Below are 19,506 nucleotides of genomic sequence, written 5' to 3' on the forward strand. Positions count from 1 at the left end.
CAGAGTAGGACTCTGATTTTCATCCCTGGAACCTCTAGGAATTGAAGGGATTTTCATCTAAGTAGAGAGATTACTGGAAAAAAACAGCCTGAGCCTAGAGATCCTGACTTTTCCACAGTGGGGAGCCCACCTCCCCCTCTCTGAAGCGATAAGAACCCCGGGGCAGGAGAGGGGAGAAACCCCATCCGTGCTGATCACTTCTGTGTCCGGCATCATGTAAGTTGTCCTACACAGACCGTCTCACTTGGAATGGACAACAACTTTGTAAGTACGACTACTATCTCCACTTTTCAGGTAAGGAAACGGAGTCATAAAGATACTAATGATCTTGCCCAAGGTCACACAGCTGGGAAATGGAAGGAGGAGGAGCTGAGCAGTCTAACCCGAGTCTGCGCGCTCCTAACCAGTGTGTTGTCTGCGTCCCCCCAGGGGAAGGCTGGGAAAGGCGGTTGAGAGCGAGGAGACACAAAGGCCGAGGGTGGAGTACAGCCTCTTCCTAACTGCCTCGGCTTCTGATGGTGCCTTCCCACCATGAAAGGCTACCCACAGTGGAGACGGGGTTGTAGGGGCACATTTCAGCCACTGACCATGATCATCAGCCACAGAGATTAACCAGAATGGAGAGTGTGTGAAAACAAAACGCTCTAAGGGACCGTGGCTTGCGAAGACAGACTGTGATAAACTAGGAATCTTTGCAGTATTAGCAAATACCAACCCAAATCCTGTCTGAACCCTTTAGTCTGTAAGAACTCCATGTGTAGACCCCTCCAATAACACACAGCATAAGGGCAAATATTACCCAAATTTGAAAAATGATCCAGAGACAAATACCTAACCAATGTTTTTGAGGAAGAAAAAAACGAATATTGTTGGACACACCTGGCAAATTCATCCACAGAGAAATTACCAGTAACTCTATCACTTTCAAAGGAAAATAATCTCTTGGGCCAAATAAAAAAAACACCAAGAACACACTACATCTATCCAATGCCATCCTAAATCTAACCCAAGTACAGTGCTTGTTAACAGGCCCTTTTTCCACCTGCAAAGCCAGGCAGCATCCTTCTTACACCTAGAAATTTAATAAATGAGACCACAGGATGTTACAGACTGAAATATAGCTCGAGTCAAGCACAAGAGAATAAACATAACTGCAAAATGATTTATAGTCTGGACACAGTGGCTGAGTCCTGACTCTCATTCTGCTTCACATAAGATTTGCTTTTTCTCTGCTTAAATCTACCTCCCTCTTGCTGAAAAGGGAAGGTGCACAGGTGAGTGGATGAAAGATTCAGCCCTGTGCATATTACATATAGTTTGGTCATTCAAGGAGAAAATAAACTGACAAGGAACAGTACTTGTACTGAATATGAGAAAACAGCATATTAAGATATAATGTCAAATGGTTTCCCAGGATTAACACTCTGCCAACCAATCCGCCAATCTGTGTACGTGTTTTTTCCTAATGCAATTTTGAACCACTCTGTATTCTAGCTTTTTGACTGGGTGACTACTACACTGAACTCATTCTGCAAACAAAGCTGGCTGCAGAGATTTTAGGAGCAGCAAAGGGTCACGAAAATTGATATGCAAAGCCTTCTGGGCTCCATCTTACCAGTTGAGTCAGCCTGAGAAGCCTTGCCACTCCTCTGCTCCTCAGCACTGACGAGCTGCACGTCTGTGTATGAGGGATCAAAACTAGGACTACTGGTATCTTCAGAATGTGTGGTCCAGCTGCTCTCAGAGGTCAGAGGGCATCTCCTCAGGGAGCCGAAGGAAGGGCACGTCCAGCAGGGCATGGTCAATGGTAGGGCTGGGGACAGACCAAAACCCAAAAGCATACAATATAAATAGTTGTGCTCTGTTTATCTTTAGTGCTTGTCTTACCTTGATGGTGCTCAGAGCCTATGAAATCACAACGGCCATATAAGGCAAGGAAATGATGGCAATATCACTTATGATAGACAGGGGGAAATGATGGACTGAGAGCCCACGGTGAGTCAGTATCAAAACCAGTACCACAAAGAAGGGGGTCTCATGACCCTCAAATTGAAGAAAATCTCACTGAAGAAAAGTAGTGATCTTCAGCTCTACTTCTCTTTCTAAACTGAGATTTCAGCTTCATCCAAACCAAAACTTTCACCCTTACCCTTACCCATTCTTAGTGACATGCCAACAATCTCAAGAAAACTCACCAAATTACACTGCAAAATCAGAGCTAGGTTAGGTTAAGGGAGAAGAGAAGATAGGTAAATATGTATGTATTCGCCTAGGAATGTGATATGCCTCTGCTTGAGCCTCCAGTTATAACTGGAGATTCTGCAGACTGTTACATATACAAATTGAGATTCCTGGGGCTGCTGATTCATAATACAATGAATAAGAACTTCCAGGGGGAAATGCACAGGGCTTGACTCTCTCCTGAACCCTGAGCACCAAATTCAGCCTTTCAAAACCACTCTGGAAAGTTTCTTTTTTTTAAACGAAATTTTCTAAAGTTCCTCATTTGTCTTCAGTGAATAACCTACCACATGGTTTCTCCACGGTGTTACACGAGGATCTTGTTGCAAATGTATTGACAAGCACCAAAAACAAGTGCCAAAGGGAGTGTGGACAGGGAAGGAAGAACAAAAGAGAAAGATCTAGCATTTCTTGAGTCCTCGTGAAATGTCAGGCACTTTTACAAATGTTACCTCATTTCACCACCAATCCTGAGAGACAGGCAGTGGTCTTATTTGACACAAAGGAAAACTGACTCAAGAGAGGTTAAATAGCTTGTTCAAGAAGGGTCAGTTCTCTGGGGGATCTGGGGAGCTCAGTCAGATGAGTGTCCAGTTTCTGCTCAGGTCATGATCTCAGGGTCATGGGATCGAGCCCTGTGTTGGGCTCTGTGCTTGGCGCAGAGTCTGCTTGTTCTTCTCCCTCTGCTCCTCCCCCTTCCCTCGAAAATAAATAAAGTAAGTGAAATCTTTAAAAGGGGAGGGAGGGTCAGTTCTCCTAGCTGGAGAATCAAAATTACAGAGTTGGCTTTAGAGAAATTTGGGTTAAGAGAAAATTGGGAAAAAAGAATAAATAGCAATATATGTGACATGGGACAAATATGAAACCATAGAGGATTTTCATTCTGTATTCTCTTAGACAGTTACAAGACATGTAGGTCTTCTCTGTCTGGAGTACTCATGGTTCACCCCTGCTCTCTCTTAAAAATGTTACCCTCTCAGTAAGGTATTCCTGAGTTCTTCTCTCCAAAGATGCAAAGTCTCTTTTCTGCTTCATTTCTCCTTAGCATTATCACCATCTAATGTACTACATATCCAGTATCTTCCCCACTAGAATTTAAGCGCCTTGGTGGGAAAGCAGGGATTTTGGTCCATTTTGTTTACTGCTGCACCCCCATTCCTAGAATAATGCCTGGTGTGAATAGGTACTCAATGAATATTTGTTGGTTATGTCAACAGAAACACCAGAAATCAATCCTAACAGTCTATGCTAAGTAAAGACTGTTTAAACTTGTACCTATAAAACTCAAAAGGCTAAAGAAGAAAAAATAGGGGCGCCTGGGTGGCTCAGTTGGTTAAGCGACTGCCTTCGGCTCAGGTCATGATCCTGGAGTCCCGGGATCGAGTCCCACATCAGGCTCCCTGCTCAGCAGGGAGTCTGCTTCTCCCTCTAACCCTCTTCCCTCTCATGCTCTCTATCTCTCATTCTCTCTCTCTCAAATAAATAAAATCTTAAAAAAAAAAAAAGAAGAAGAAAAAATAAACAACCAAAAAGCCAAAAGCGAAGCTGAACTTGTAATGGCTTTTTATAGGACTGTTAGCTATTTCCTACAGTATAAAGGATTAGACACTTTAAGCTATTAGGGAAACAGAATTAAAATATTAGGTAAAATGTAGTAACACTATTTAAAATACATTACAGCATGAGCAAGAAAGCAAAGAATTGTCAGAGGCCAAGTTTAAGTCAGAACCCAGAATGGTAAACAGCACACAACCTGATTTTCATACTCTGGGGCTTTTGAACAAACCAGGGAGACTCTTGAGCTTGAGTTTTTTTAAATGTCTTGTGAAGAAGGCAAAAGGAGGAAAAACCTAGGACTAACTCAAGATGGGAAATCTAACGGAAGATTTGATGCATGAAGCTTGAATTCCCAAATGGATCCGTTCAAGGGTAGATTAGGAATAAGCCCCACACCAAGCTAAGGATAGCAAAGAAAATTGTCGGCCTTAAGCCTGGGTGCAGGGTAGAGAAAAGAAATCTCCTGAGAATTTATAACTATAAGCTGTCCCACATAGGGACTTGCAGCTAAAACTACTTGTGTGGTCTGAAAACCTTCCAATCTGAGAACACAGCTGAAGTATTTCCAGGTTGGTAGTGGCCTCAGGCACCTGGGAAAAGCAAATACTAATCCTTTCTGGAGGAAGATACCTCAAAGCCAGCCTTCCAAGACAGAATGTTCCTCAGTTTCACATGGGGCGGGAGGGGTGTAGCAAACAGAATCAGACCTGCAAAGAATTCAGACACTAGAATTACTAAGCAGGAAATGTAAGTATGTTCACTATGTTTAAGGAAACAAGAAAAGAAGAAAAGAAAATGAAAATATTAGAAAAGAACACACAGAACTGAAAAAGAACTAAATGAGCTTCTGGAGAAGGAAAATATCACTATAAATACAAAACTGTCCAGAAGGCATAGAGACAGAGAGGAAAACATGAAAGACAGATTAAAACACACGGGAACTGTGCCTGGCTGGCTCAGTCCATAAAGTGTGCGACTCTTGATCTCAGAGTCTGAGATCCTATGTTTGAGCGTAGAGCTTACTTAAAATTAAAATCTTCAAAATACATGGGAGAGAAAGCGGGAAGGTCTTGTAGGTATCTATATAACCTGAGTTCCTAAGGAGAAGAGTGTGAGAATGAGAGGCAATATTTAAAAAAACAAAACCAAACCAAACCACTGACTGAGAATTTCCCAGAATTTATGAAAGATTTTATTTGTCAGATTAGAGGTTCCATGGTATCTCAAGCAAGGTAACCAAAAATAACTGTGCAAGTAGACATCAAAACCATACAAGACCAAAGACAAAGAGAAGATCTTAAATAAGATTACTTTCAAAGGAATGATGATTAGATTGACTACCACCTTCTCAATAAGAGAAGCCAATGCACACTTCAATGAGCTGACAGAAAATAACTGTCAAATAGGATTATATGCACAGTGAGGAGATCTTCAGAGGTCAACGGAATAATAAAGACAATTTAGACAAACAAAAACTACAATTAATTTAAAAGAAGGAAAGAAAGATGAGAAAAAGAAGCATGATATTACAGAAATAAACTATATCAGTGCTTGATAATAAACATATATGGACTAAAAGTTCCAGCTAAAAGAAAAAGACTATCAAGCTGAAAAAACAAATGAAATCCAATATGCTGTTTACAAAGGACACATCTAAAATACAAAGATTTGTCAACGATGAAAGTAAAGGGATGAGAAAGTCATACAAGACAATACATTAGTGAAAAGAACCTGATACATTGTAGCCTATAGACTTTAAAGTAAAAAGCAGTACTAGAAAGGGTCACAATAAAATTATGTTTTAATTCATCAGAAATATATGATAACAATCCTAAATGGTATATATTTAATAACTTAGTCTCAAAATTATTAATATAAAAACTGACAGAACTGCAGAAAGCAAGAAATGTCCATCATCATAATGGGAGATTTTTAAACACACCTCTCTCAGTAATTGGTAGATCAAGCAGGCAGAAAAATCAGCAAGGAAACAGAAGATATAAACAACAAAATGAACAAACTGATCTAATGGTCATACACAGACCAACAGATGAAGAATACATATTCTTCATAACCCACACCTAGAACTCTTATGGCAAGTGACCACATGCTATGACATAAAGCAGATTTTAACAAATAACAAAAACTGGTATCAAACAGACCATGAACACTGGTCCAGTATAATGAAGTTTCTAGTTATGCAAACCACTTATCTAGATATAACTAGCATCTATTTATCTAAACTAGAGAGAAGACAATTTAAAAAATTTAGAAACTAAGAAACATACTTTTAAATGATTTATTGGTCAAAGAAGAAATATTAATGAAGATTAGAAAATATTCAGAACCAAACAATAATGAAAATAGGTATATATGTGAAAACTTTAAGAATGCAAGTAAGCAGTACTATCAGGAACAGTTGTATTGCTTCTATTAAAAAAGAACTGAAATTTAATACAATATGCTTCCAACTTATTGAGTTACAAAAGGAGCTGCAAAATAAAATAACGAATATTAGAAAGGAAATAATAAACATAAAAGCATAAGTTATTGAAATTTAAAAAGTACATAGATAAAAGGTTCTTTAAGAAAACTATGTAATAGAATTGAAAAACTGTCAAGAAAAATCTAGAAAAAAGAGGGCACAAATAACCTTAAGAATGAAAAAAGACATAATTACAAATGCTATATACATGCAGAAGGCAATGAGGAGAAATAATGAATGTCTTTACATCAATACATTTGAAAAAAAGGTAACACTGTAGAAGTTCTAGGAAATTATAACTTCAAAACTGATTCAAGAAGAAAGTTAAAAACCTGACTTGTCCAATAATCATCAAATAAAGTGAATCAATCCTTAAACTGTCATAAGGAAATGTCAGGCCAGGTGGTTTTACTGAAAAGTTCTATCAAATTTTAAAGAAAAAAAATATTTCAGTCTTTCAGAGTACAAAAAAATAGAGATCACTCATCAACTCACATTACGAGCAAACTTTAAAGAAAAAAAAATTTCAGTCCTTCAGAGTACAAAAAAGAGAGACCACTCATCAACTCACATTATGAGGTAAGGATTTCCTGACATCAAAACCTGACAAAGTATATCTTATTTATACTTATATACTCCAAAATGAGAAATACAGGTCAGTCTCAATCATGGACATAGATGCAAGAATCCCAAATAAATTATCAAAGAGAATCTAGAGACTGATGAAAAGGAGAATTACATCATGACTAAATTGGATTTATCCAGTGAATGCAAGGTCGGTTTAACACAGTATTTCTCAATTTTTCATTACTGCTCCACTGACAAATTTTTTCCCCAATCATCCTCTCCCTTGAAGTACCCCCTCCCCAGTAGAATATCATGACCAGGAACTGGATAGTAATACAACCTACCAATCTCACTCATATTTCCCCAGTTTTACATGTACTTAGGTATGTATTTAGTCCTATGTCATGTTATCAGTGCGTAGGTTATGTATCTACCATCGCAGTCAGGATGCAGAACAGTGCCATCACCACAAGGAATGCTGACCTTTTATATTCATTTCTACCTCTTCCCCTCATGCCCTGTTCCTAACCTAGGGCAACCACTAATTTGTTATTCATTTCTATAATTTTGTCATTTCAAGAATGCTATATAAATGGAATCATGCAGTATGTGACCTTTTAGGATTGGCTGTTACTATTCATCCTAATGCCTCTGAGATTCATTCAAGGTATTGAATGTATCAATACTTCATTCCTTTAGATTGCTGGGTAGTGTTCCACGGTATGGACTAACCACAGTTAGTTAAACCATTCACCTGTCATAGAACATCTGGGCTGTTTCTGGTTCTTAGCTATTATGAATAAAGGTGCTTTGAATATTCATGTATGGTTTTTGTATAGGTTTTTATATGAACCTAGGTTTCCATTTCTCTGGGGTAAATGCCCCAGAGTACAACAACTGCTAGGTCATACAATGGGTCATTCATGTATTGCTGGTGAGAATGTAAACTGTAACAATGACTTTGGAAAATAGTTTGACAGTTCCTTATAAAACTAAACATGCAATTAATTTCTCTGCATCCTCACTAGCATTTAGTATTACCACTATTTTTATTTTAAGTCATCTAATATGTGTGTGTGATAACTCATTTTATTCGCATTTCCCTATTGATAATGATATTGAACATATTTCCAGGTGCTTATTTGCCATCTGTATATCCTTTCCAGTGAAACATATGTTTATGTCTGTTGCCCATTTTCTAATTAGATTGCTTGGTGTTTTTTACTGTGAGTTTTGAATTTTCTTTATATATTCTAGATACCAGTCCTTTGTTGGATATGTGGTTTGCAAATATCTTCTCCCAGTCTATAGCTTCTTTCTTTATCCTCTTAACAGGGCCTTTTATAAAGCAAAAGTTTTAATTTTGATGAGGTCCAGTTTATCAATTCCCTTTTAAATTTTAATAAGACAGATATACTGTATATCTCTCATGTATTGTATATATAGCTATGCTATACACATAAAAAGAATAAGATTTCTTTGCCCCGCCCCGAACTATTTTTAGCCCCATTAGAGGTAATATCACCCTGTTGATAATGTGTGGGTTAACGTTACTAAATCAATTAATGTAACTCACCATAATAATATATTAAAGGAGTAAAAAACCATATTATCATCATAATACATATAGAGAAAGCACTGAGTAAATTTTAGTATTTATTCGTGGTAGTAATTTTTGGCAGACTAGAAACAGAAGAAGCTCCCTAAACCAGGAGAGGCTAACCCCAAAACCCTTTGCAAACACCATGCACTGCTGGAGAGCTTTCCCTTGCAGATCCTGATCAAGATGATGGGTACCCGCTACTCCTACTTCTATTCAACATCCTATTTGCAGTCAGAACCTACACAGTAAGGCAGTTAAAAAAAAAAAAAAGGAGTGACAAAAACCAAACCTATTCTTTGCAGATGATATTTTTGTGTACAGAAAATAACCAGGAAACCCTAATAAATTATCAAATAATTTTAACACAGTACTTGTGTTTTTAAAAATATATAAAAATAATTGCATTTCTGAAAATTAAAGATATAGAAAATTAAACTTAAAACAAGGTAGCATTTATAATAGCAACAAAAATATCAAGCATATATTGTAATAAATCTAATAAAAGATACACAAGTCCTCAGAGGAGATACTCCTAAAGTCTATTAACAGATTGTACAGAAGATCTAAATAAGTGGAAAGATACAATTAGGTTCAGGAAAGTTAATGTTGTGAAGATGTTAATTCTCCCCAGATTGGTTTATAGATTTACTACATTCTCAATCAAAATCCTTGCATATTTTTCCTCATATTAATAAGCAGAATCACACTTCTTAGATATGAACAAAGTAGAATTTTAATAACATAGGTTAAAAATGAATAAAATATTAGAAATAATAGTAAAATACTATATAGAAAAAAATGAAATTAAACTCCTACTTACACCAAATGGAAAAATCAATTCTAGGTGGATTCAATATAAAGCATAAAAGGCTCCACAAGAAATATTTTAGGAGTGCCTGGTTGGCACAGCTGGTTGAGGTCCAACTCTTTGTTTTGGCTCAGGTCATGATCTCAGAGTTGTGAAATCAAGCTCTGTATCAGGCTCCAAGCTCGGCATGGAGTCTGCCTGAGACTCTCTCTCTCTCTCCCTTTGCCCCTCTCCCCCATACTCACATGTGTTCTCTCTCTCTCTCTCAAATAAATACATAAATCTTTTTTTAAAATGATTTTATTTATTCATTTGAGAGAAAGAGAAACAGAGAGAGCACGAGCAGAGGGAGAGGGAGAAGCAGACCCCCTGCTGAGCTGGGAGCCCGATGTGGGGCTCAATCCCAGGACCTCGAGATCATGACCTGAGCCGAAGGCAGATGCTTAACAATCTGAGCCCTTAAATACATAAATCTTAAAAAAAAAAAAATATTTTAGAAGACATATACCCAAATATGCTCATGACTTCAGGGTAGGGAAAGATTTCCTTTACCAAGACACAGAAAGCACTAAGCATAAAAACAAACAAATTTCATATCATTAAAATTAAGAACTTCTTTTTACAAAAGGAACCATAAAGAGAGTGAAAAACCATCTACTTTATCCTACATCCATGTGTAGGAGATACTGCCATATATCATATCTACATGATATGATATATGGCTCAGTTGGGTAAGCATCTGCCTTTGGCTCAGGTCACGATCTCAGAGTCCTGGAATCAAGTCCTGCCTTGGACTCCCTGCTCAGCGGGGAGCTGGCTTTTCCCTCTGCCTGCCTGCTCCTCCTGCTTGTGCTTTCTCTAACAAATAAAAATTTTTTAAAATCTTAAAAAAAAAAAAAAAGAAAGAAAAGAAATCTCAGATGAATCACTTTATTTAGGTTCTGAAGTAAATGTCCTCAGGCCACAAGATGAGTTGAATCATTGAGAGGAAGTGTGGAGCCTGGAGCTGACTCTTCTCCCAGGGGCCAGGCCTTTGATACTTGGGCCAGAGGACAGCAGATGGCTGTCACCAGGGCTCTTCACAGCCACATCCATCCAGCAAAGAATAAAGTGAAAAAAGATAGAAATCTGTGACTCCTCCTTTCCTAAGAGCTTAGATATAAGGACCCTGGATCCAGACTGCCTGTCTCATTCTACATCTGGTCTTGCATCCTGAGGCAAGTTACTTTATCTGTTCTGCTGTAAAGTTTTCACCTTAAAAATGGGACTTAAAACTGTACCCACTTCATAGGGGGATTAGGTGAATACTGACAAAGCACTTGTTAAAGTGCACAAAGGAAGCACTGAAAAGGGGTCAAATGGGTTATTACTTCCAGACCTAAACTTATGTCCAAATAAATCTCCACTTAGGCCTCCAACCTCACCTCTCTGAAACTAAGTTTCTGTTATCCACACCAGCTCCTTCATCCCTCTAGGTGCTCAGAACAAACCCACTGAGCCATCCTTGATTCTTCTCACATTTGGCCCATCACAACTTCTGCTAGTCCTCCATTAAAAATACATCTGGAATCCAATCACTTCCCACCATCTCCAAGCTACCACCCTGACCCAAGACACTGCTGTGTGACCCAGACTAAGGCCATCCCGAACAGATCTGTGGACAAATCTGCATGATGACCTGACATCTTCTTGAGCACAGCCCCATCCCCCAACATTCTTCCTTGTCTAACCTCACCCTTAAGTACACCCTTGGAGCTTAACGTCCTCGATCAGTGCAGGAGAAATGACTGTGACATACAACTGCTCTCAAACATTCCCCCTGGGGTGGTCTACCCGCACTACTCCCCAGCCTCTAGGACTACAAAAGCAGGTCTTATGGGAGGTGGGGTCACAGAGATCTACTCAGCTTGCAGCTGCCCAAGACATGCATCTGTCCCTAAGTCCCTTTAATAAACCATTTTTTTATCAAGGTGGACCTGTTGGCCTTTCTCTCTGGCCTTAGGGCTCCTGTGGCCTTTGGAGGTCATTTTTGCACATCCCTCTTTCATGGAAAAACCATCCCTGCTGGATGGTGACAGGGACCTCCCACCGAGTCACCCTGCTTCCCCAAGTGTCCTCCCTCTCAGTCTGTTCTCAACAGAGCAACGGCCACACAGCTTTCACAGAATTACCTGTTCACATCAAAGTCAGACCTCACCACATCACTGCTCAAACTCTGATGGCTTCCCACCTCATCCACAGCGAAAGCCAAGGTCCTCCCTGTACCCTTGAAGCACCTCCCCACCTCATACTCTTCTCTTCTCCCCATGTCACTCTACTCCAGTCACATACCACCAATACGACACTGCACCCCTTCAGAGGCTCATCATTTGCAGTTCCTTTCACCTGAACAGCTCCTTCCCCAATTTCTGCAAGGCTCACTCCTCGCTTCCCCCATGTCTTCACCCAAAAGTTACTGCTCAGAGACTCACTCCCTGATCTTATGTAAAACCTCACATCCTCCCTCACTCCATTCTCTTTCTTTCCCTCATGTTTCTCTCTTCCTGCTAACCACACTGTCTAACACACTTACACTGTATCTACATCTTTATTGTGTTTCTGGTACGGCTTTTCCAGCAGAAAGTATGCTCCATGGGGCCAGAATATTCCACTGTATCCCCAGTGCCCTGAACAGTGACTAGCACATAGTGAGAATTCAAAGCACCATTGGTTGAATGAATAATAAACTGACAAGCTGTCAGCTAAAACAATACAGCAACTACAATATTTTCTTTTTATCCTTTGGGATCCTAGACTAAAATTTAAATACTTATACACATTTTGATGTCATATTCTTTATTTATACTTTGATGTCTACTCACTAGGGCTATATGATTTCTCCAATGCTGTAAACATGCCCACCCATTAATATAAAATAGATCTAATTCCATTCTTCATTTGTGGTCCCCTGCTAGCTCATCATTGGCAATACCAAGCAGCTGTCCCAGGACTGGTTCAGAGGAGCTCTTGCTTAACCCAGAAGGCTTCACTGGTAACAGATTGCCCAACCGTTAGGTAACCTCCGCACGGGGAGAGCAGGGACTATGGCCAATTTTCTCATAATTGCATTCCCAGCACCTAAATATTTTTTGCATGAATGAATTAGTTAATTAATGCATGTTTGGCAGCTTATTGTGTTTTGTGTCCCATGCTGAGGGTGAGACAGGCCACAAGGACCCCTTGGGGAAGTTAGCACATTCTGGAAGAGGAGAATATTGGCGTTTTTGTAAAATAAAGTCCCTTTTAGATAACTGGAAGAAGTCATTTTCAAAAGATCCTCTCTCCTGCCCAAATGGCATGATGGTAGCTTCAAATATGACAAAAATATAATGGACAGTTTTAAATGTGCTTTCTAAGGCAGCTCCCAGAGGGAAAAATATGTGTGTTTGTATATGTATCATAGTTATGTTATGCATATATCATATATACATTTGTATATGTAAGCACATGTTATGCACATATACTATGTGTGTATACATATGTATGTGTATCTGTGTGCTATGTATACGCACGTTTGTGTGTGTGCATTCTGTGTATAATAATGGGCAATCAAAACTGATCACAGCTGATAAGCACAGGGCATGATGGGAAAGAGGCCAGCCTAGTTTCTCTGCCTATTTTGTTAAAAAAAAATAATAACACCTTCACTGAGGATGCCATGCATCAAGTTCTGCCTAACAGCTCATTTGCCCCATAAATGGGATTAAGTCATTCTGCGGGATGTTTCATATACATCTTTCATCTTTCATTCATTAATCCAACAAATACTAAGTGAGTATCTACTAAGTTCCATGCTCCATATTCTGGGATACAGAGTAAAGGAGATAGACAATATCTCTCTCCTCTAGTGGGGAAGAGAGACAATAAACAAACAAACATAACCTAATTTCTGGTAGAAACATGGGCTGTAAAGATATTTAATGCAGGAAAAAGGGGGTGGGGGCGAGGGGAAATGATACTTGAGCAGAGCTCTGAGTGAAAATGTAGGGGAAGAGTTCTGGGGGCCAAGGAACCAGCAAGAGCAGAAATGAGCTTGTCAGGAACAACAGGAGAGGTAGTGATTAGAGCAGAGTGGTGCCTACTGGAGAGAGGCAGGGGGCATCAGGCCCCAAGGAAGAAGGGCTTTGTTAGAATCCATTCCTCAGTACATCACTGTCGAAGATGGATTCCGGAAAGGTCATTAATTACTCTTAAAAGCAGAGAACAATTCAAGGTATTAAATGAAAATAAAACGTCCTCTGTTGAAGAGGGAAATACATATATGCATGCCAAATGCAATGGGCCTTGGCTACATGTTCACCAAATGTTTGGAATCTTAGTCCACTCCCACCCACCAATTCCCCCTCAGTAGCCAGAATAAAAAGTATAATAGAAATTAACCACCAGGCTAGGGTGCCTGGGTGGCTCAGTTGGTTAAGCGACTGCCTTTGGTTCAGGTCATGATCCTGGGGTCCCTGGATTGAGTCCCACATCAGGCTCCCTGCTCAGCGGGGAGTCTGCTTCTCCCTCTGACCCTCCCCCCCTCATGTGCTCTCTCTCTCTCTCTCTCGCTCTTTCAAATGAATAAATAAATAAAATCTTTAAAAAAAAAAAAAAGAAATTAACCACTGGGCTAGTCTTCTTCAGGATTAAGTCTCTCAGCTGTCACCCCTGCCTCCCTCTTAAAGGCTGACATCATCCCTGGTCTTCCCCCAAACAAGCGGTTCTTTCTCTGGTCCCAGATAATTAGCTTCCCCAGACACAATGGGAAGGCCTTAGCCCAAGCTTTTGGGGAAGACATTCAAAGCACAAGGGAATATTAGTGTTTTGCTTGGGCTGTGCAAAAAATGTTCCGGAAATGAAAATTTTTTTATGCTTATAATTATGCATATCCTGCAGCATCTGCATAATGGGTCCAATTCAGCCTTGGCCTTGCCCAAAATTGCCATGTCTGTGGAGGAAGGTCAGCGCATAACACGATGAGTGAACAGGAAGCTTCATGCTGAAAATAGTGCCACAATTTTTTTCTTTTAATTTTGGGAATGAACTTTGCTCTTTCAAGTCCATTTATCTGCATGCATTTGCAAACATATTCTAAGCACACACATACACTTGTAAAATGCATATATATGGAATCAGCCTTTGCTCTGAGAGGATCTTTATAAAGACTTTAGGTGATATGTAAGCTGACTGCTACATTCTTCCTGGTACATGGAGGAGTGTTAAAACGTAGGAGACAAAATACTAAATTAGGAAAACTTTTTGCCACCAGGGAAACTCAGAAACACTAGTGCTAAGGGACCCAATGCGAATAAAATACCACCTGCGGTTAGGTTCATTTTCAAAAATATTTCCTTAGAGAATAATATAAAGATTCTATTTTGATTTGAACAGATTCACCAGAAGTTTGGTGGGTTGTTTTGTTTTTTCTTGTTTAACACTGGATCTGCTGTGTTCTGCTGCTCTTCTAAGGTTTAGCAGAACATCCGTGCATTAGGATTCGGGGTTCAGCAAATAAGTGTTCAGTTAAATTTCTTGACATTTTCCAGTGGGTAACCCCCAGTTCAATCACATGGCATTTTCAGACTAAGATGTGAACAGTATTCTCATGGCTCCTTTAAGTCTTAAGTTTAAGTGTTTGGCAGTTAAGGTTCTAATAAAAATCTTTTTTTTTAAGAGAATACTTATCAACATAGCCTGAGCTAAAGTGTTCTTGTTAAGTCAAAGAGATATGAATTCCACATTCGGCCTCCATCAAATTTCAGAGGTTTTAATGGAGGAACCCATATTTACAAAGGAGGCACAACTTCATATGCTCCTCATTCCTAGCATCCTCAGGTCCAAGAACTGATGCCAGCAATCTTTCTGACATATGTAGTTACCAAAAGGCTTGTCACTCAATTGACTGATTTTATTCATATTTTTTCTGAGAGAGATGACGTGCCTCCGTTTTCCCAGACCAATCATGATGGCACTTACTCATTTCAAATCTTGCACTAGTTGAAATCCAAAACAAAGGCATCCCCCTGATGGACTTAAAGCATTTCTGGAGTTGTCTTCCCCATCAGCTGTTGCTCATTGTCCAGTCAACCTTGGTATGCTTCAGTGCAAGATAAAATCAGGAGCCAGGTCACCAAGGTGGGGAGGAGCAACTCCCTGGCTTATTTAAGTTCCCCAGGGCAGCTTCCGACAATTATATGCCACGAAAATAAGAGACTTACCACTAGTGACAGTCTCTTTGTCCCTTACTCCACTGTGCCTTCAGCCTCCTTGCATTTTAATTTGAGCAAGTAGTACAATCCCATTCCAGGCTGAAATCCAATGCTCTCTTGGTTTTATCTGTAGGGGGCACAGCTTAAAAGATAAATTCTTTTGGTTTTTTGCTCTTCGTCTGCCAGGAAAACTGTAAACAGTGCAGGAATGGGAACTGGGGGAGGGAATGGAAAAGGAGTATCCCACGTAACATTTCTCCACCTAGCGACTCCATGTGTGCGCACGTGTGCTTTCTTTCCCAACTTCTTGCCAGCCTGGACGTGAGGGTATGGACCAGCTGGCTTAGTAAGCCTCCACTGTCTGCTTCCCAAAATCCAGACCAGGAATAGCACTAATCCGTTCCATTTATCCTCCTTTCTCATTCTCCTTCTTTTAGGTCAAGATCATGATCATCTCATAAAAAATATTCACAAAGAGGCTGCATGGGACGGGGCTGAGGGGGTTCAAGACAGGTCTCCTCAAGATGTGCCAGTTTGGCATGTGGACTATTTTGAGCTGAAGGCAACTGAGATCCTGTGGGCTGGAGAGAAAATTCTGCCCCTCCTTTAACTACCTAAAGAATCTAAATGGAGTATCTTTCCCAGACTAAGGGTTATTACCAGTAGAGATAAATTTTATCTGAGTGACTCATCTGCACGGCAGGGCAAATACCTAATTCTCAAACATCTGCTCTTCTTACTGTCCTGTGAATAGGCCTCCTCCCCGTTGAAGCCTCAGGCCTCTCCCATTCCTTAGCTCAGGATGGCATATATACCTCATTTTACCTGCCTATGAACCTCCTGTTTATGCGGGGTTCCCATAGTACAAAATTATATTTTATTTTCTATGAATCTGTCTCATGTCAATTTAAAGTCTCAAGACCAGCCAGAAGAAATTTTGAAAGGTAGAGGAAACTTTCCTTCTCCCAAGTCCAAAATGCACATTTTTCCCTTTCTCCTGACACAGAGGTGTCTGCCCAGAAAGTGCTAGGCACGTAACAGAAGCAAACAGGACACGGGAATAAAGTGGGAAGAAACAAAGACACTGCAGCTACATTATAGGGACGAGAATTGGTTTGCTCTGGTGATACTGATGCGGCTGGAAAGACAGCTGAAGCTGTGAACAGTTTCCACAGATTTTCCTTACTTCTGGCTGAACTTCACCACCTACATGCACTGAGACACACCAATACATTCCACAGTTCACCAACAGATCCCCAATTCCTGCATGTTTAAATACAGCACATCAAGGATCTCTCTTGCCCCGATTCTGTTTCAGTCATGGGCTGTCCATACTAAAAAACAGTTTACTTGATATACACAGGGGGAAGCTATAGCCAAAAACAGGCCCAGGGTCTGCTTGCTAAAAATTAATACACTAAGAGAAGCATTTTCTAGAATGGATAAATGAGAAACTTTTGGACAAATCATTTCTATATTGTCAGATTAGACTAAAAAGAACCAGATGGCCACTCATTTTGTAGAAGTTGGCCATGCAGCCAACACATCGTTTTCTCCAACTGGGAACCATTGATCCAGGGCAAAACTGAACAAGAGCTCTGGGGAACACCCACAATCAAATGATAAATAATGAGGGAAAATGCTTTAAATTCAAACTTTGATCCTTCCCAGGAAGAGATGATAGGGATGGGCCTGCTTATAAAATGAAGTTTTTAGGCAAGCAATTCTCCCCACATCCACTTCTTCCTTTGCTTCCTCAAAGTACCTTCAAATTTTCAGCTACCATGAGATGGAAAAAGATTTTTTTTTAAGACATGCAGTAACTGAGAGATGGTCAACTGGAGGCAGATGGGGGAATCATGGGAGCATAGGTTGGCTGTGGATTCCTACTAGAAGACCCAGGAAGAAGCTCAACGGACTTCTGTTAAATTCTGAGCACTCTGTTACCCAGTTTTGTATTTGAATATCTGCACCTAAGACAGCTACGGAGAGAAGGTGCTTAATAAATATTCAGTGACTCAATGAATAAATTATAAAAGGCTATAAACTTTGGAAATAAAACATACTGGATAACACAGATGCTTAATAATGGCCTGCACTATTATAGATGCCCCCCTAGCCCAGACTGACTCATTTTCAGTCTTATGCAAATGGTTCCGTTTTAGGATTTTGGAGATTTGGTACATTAGTTTATTGGAACTGCTATAACAAATTAACACAAACTTTGTGGCTTAAAACAACAGAACTTTTTTCCCTCCCAGTTCTGAAAGTCAGAAGTCTGGAGTCAGAATCACTAGGCCGAAATCAAGATGTCTGCCTGGCAGCCCTCCCTTCAGAGGCCCTGGGGGAGAACAGATTCCCCGCCTCTCCAGGCTTCTCAGGGCTGCCAGCATTCCTCGGCTGTGGACTCATCACTCCAATCTTCCAGGCCACATCTTCAAATCCCTTTCTGTTCTGTCTTTGCATTGCCTTCTTTGTGTGGGCAAAATCTCCCTCTGCCTCCCTTTTAAAAGAACATAGGTGATTGCACTTAGATAATCCAAGGATGTGGATGAAAGGTAGAGGAAACAAGATAATCCAGGAATATCGATCTAAAAATCCATAACTTGGGAGCCTGGGTGGCTCAGTCAGTTAAGCGTCTGCCTTCGGCTCAGGTCATGATCCCAGGGTCCTGGGATCGAGTCCCGCATGGGACTCCCTGCTCCGTGGGAAGCCTGCTTCTCCCTCTCCCACTCCCCCTGCTTGTGTTCCCTCTCTCACTGTGTCTCTGTCAAATAAATAAATAAAATCTTTAAAAAATAAAAACAATCAAAATCAAAATCCTTAACTTAATCTCATCTGCAAAGACCCTATCTTCAAATAAGTGAACATTTACAGGTTCCAGGGAGTGGGACCTGGTATCTTTGGAGGCCATTAGTTTGCCTGTCACACCAGGAAAACTCAGTATTACCAAAAGAACAGAGCAGGCAGCAGTGAATGCAAGAAGCCTCAGATTGTCTCTATCACTATGAGGATACTTGCTGCAACAGACTTCTGTTAAACATCTGTGTTATTTTGGTGTAATGCCCGCAGTTACATATATGATATTATTGACAATGCACAGTACCCCAATGCCCGCAGTTACATACATGATATTATTGACAATGCACAGTACCCCAACCTTAGATTTTAATTTAAATTAAATTTAATTTGTGGCGGCCCAATAGCCATCAGAACGGAACTATCTTGGGGGATGTCTGCATTACCCATGTTGACAGGGTCGAAGCCTCCTTTCTCCTTATCACATGGCCTTAGCTCTATCAACCACTCTTCCTTGTTGTCAAACCCAATCTGTGTGAGGAAACCCATGAGGGAATTAGCCTACATGGGTAGGGCTGGTTTGGGTAACAGGGAAATTGATGCGTCAGGCTGGGTATTGGCAGGAAAGGTGGAATTGGAGCCTTGGGTTTATTACCCATTTCCTTTACTACTCTGATGCTCTGAGCACGGTTCTTGGGTCCCTGGAACACTACCTGAAGTGGGGCTGGCCCTACACATGCTTTATTCCTGCTTTCCTGCCCACACATCAAATCTCAAGTCTGCTAGAAAACCAGCCTACAGGCTCCTCCTGAGGCAGCCTAGAGGTTCCACCTCTAGAAGGATGAGTTAAACTCACATATGGAAACATACAGATTACTGTTTGAGCAGTTTTGAAGCCACGATAATGCTTTCAACACATTTGAAAATTGTCATTTCTTACTTGTTCTCTAGTAATATCAATACATTCCATAACCTTATTAGAATGCAGAGCTGGGACTAGGGTAAAGCAAGTGAGGCACACTCCCTTTGGGTACAAAATTTGGGGAATCAAAAATCTCAGGAATCAAACATTTTTTTTTAAAGATTTTTATTTATTTTCTGACAGAGAGGAAAAAACAGTGAGAAAGGGAACACAAGCAGGGGGAGCGGGAGAGGGAAAAGCAGGCCCCCCGCCAAGCAGGGAGCCCGATGCGGGGCTCGATCCCAGGACCCTGGG

At 40.3% G+C, this 19,506-nt stretch overlaps 1 protein-coding gene across 7 annotated transcripts in view; it reads right to left on the reverse strand.

Annotated features, from left to right (window-relative positions):
• Nucleotides 1-19,506, reverse strand: part of STON2 (stonin 2) — a 139,789-nt gene that overhangs the window by 84,838 nt on the left and 35,445 nt on the right. For 5 of the 7 annotated variants that reach the window (XM_073895682.1, XM_073895680.1, XM_073895681.1 and 2 more), the window contains exon 4: nt 1,616-1,813. The exons of the other annotated variants lie outside the window; for them this stretch is intronic. In XM_073895682.1, coding sequence (XP_073751783.1) covers nt 1,616-1,813 — 198 coding nt within the window. The remainder of the gene's footprint in view (nt 1-1,615; nt 1,814-19,506) is intronic. 7 annotated transcript variants of the gene reach the window in all.

Source organism: Callorhinus ursinus, unplaced genomic scaffold (genome assembly GCF_003265705.2).
Source record: "Callorhinus ursinus isolate GAN/ISIS: 27379988/994484 unplaced genomic scaffold, GSC_fseal_2.0 scaffold8, whole genome shotgun sequence".
Taxonomy (NCBI): domain Eukaryota; kingdom Metazoa; phylum Chordata; class Mammalia; order Carnivora; family Otariidae; genus Callorhinus; species Callorhinus ursinus.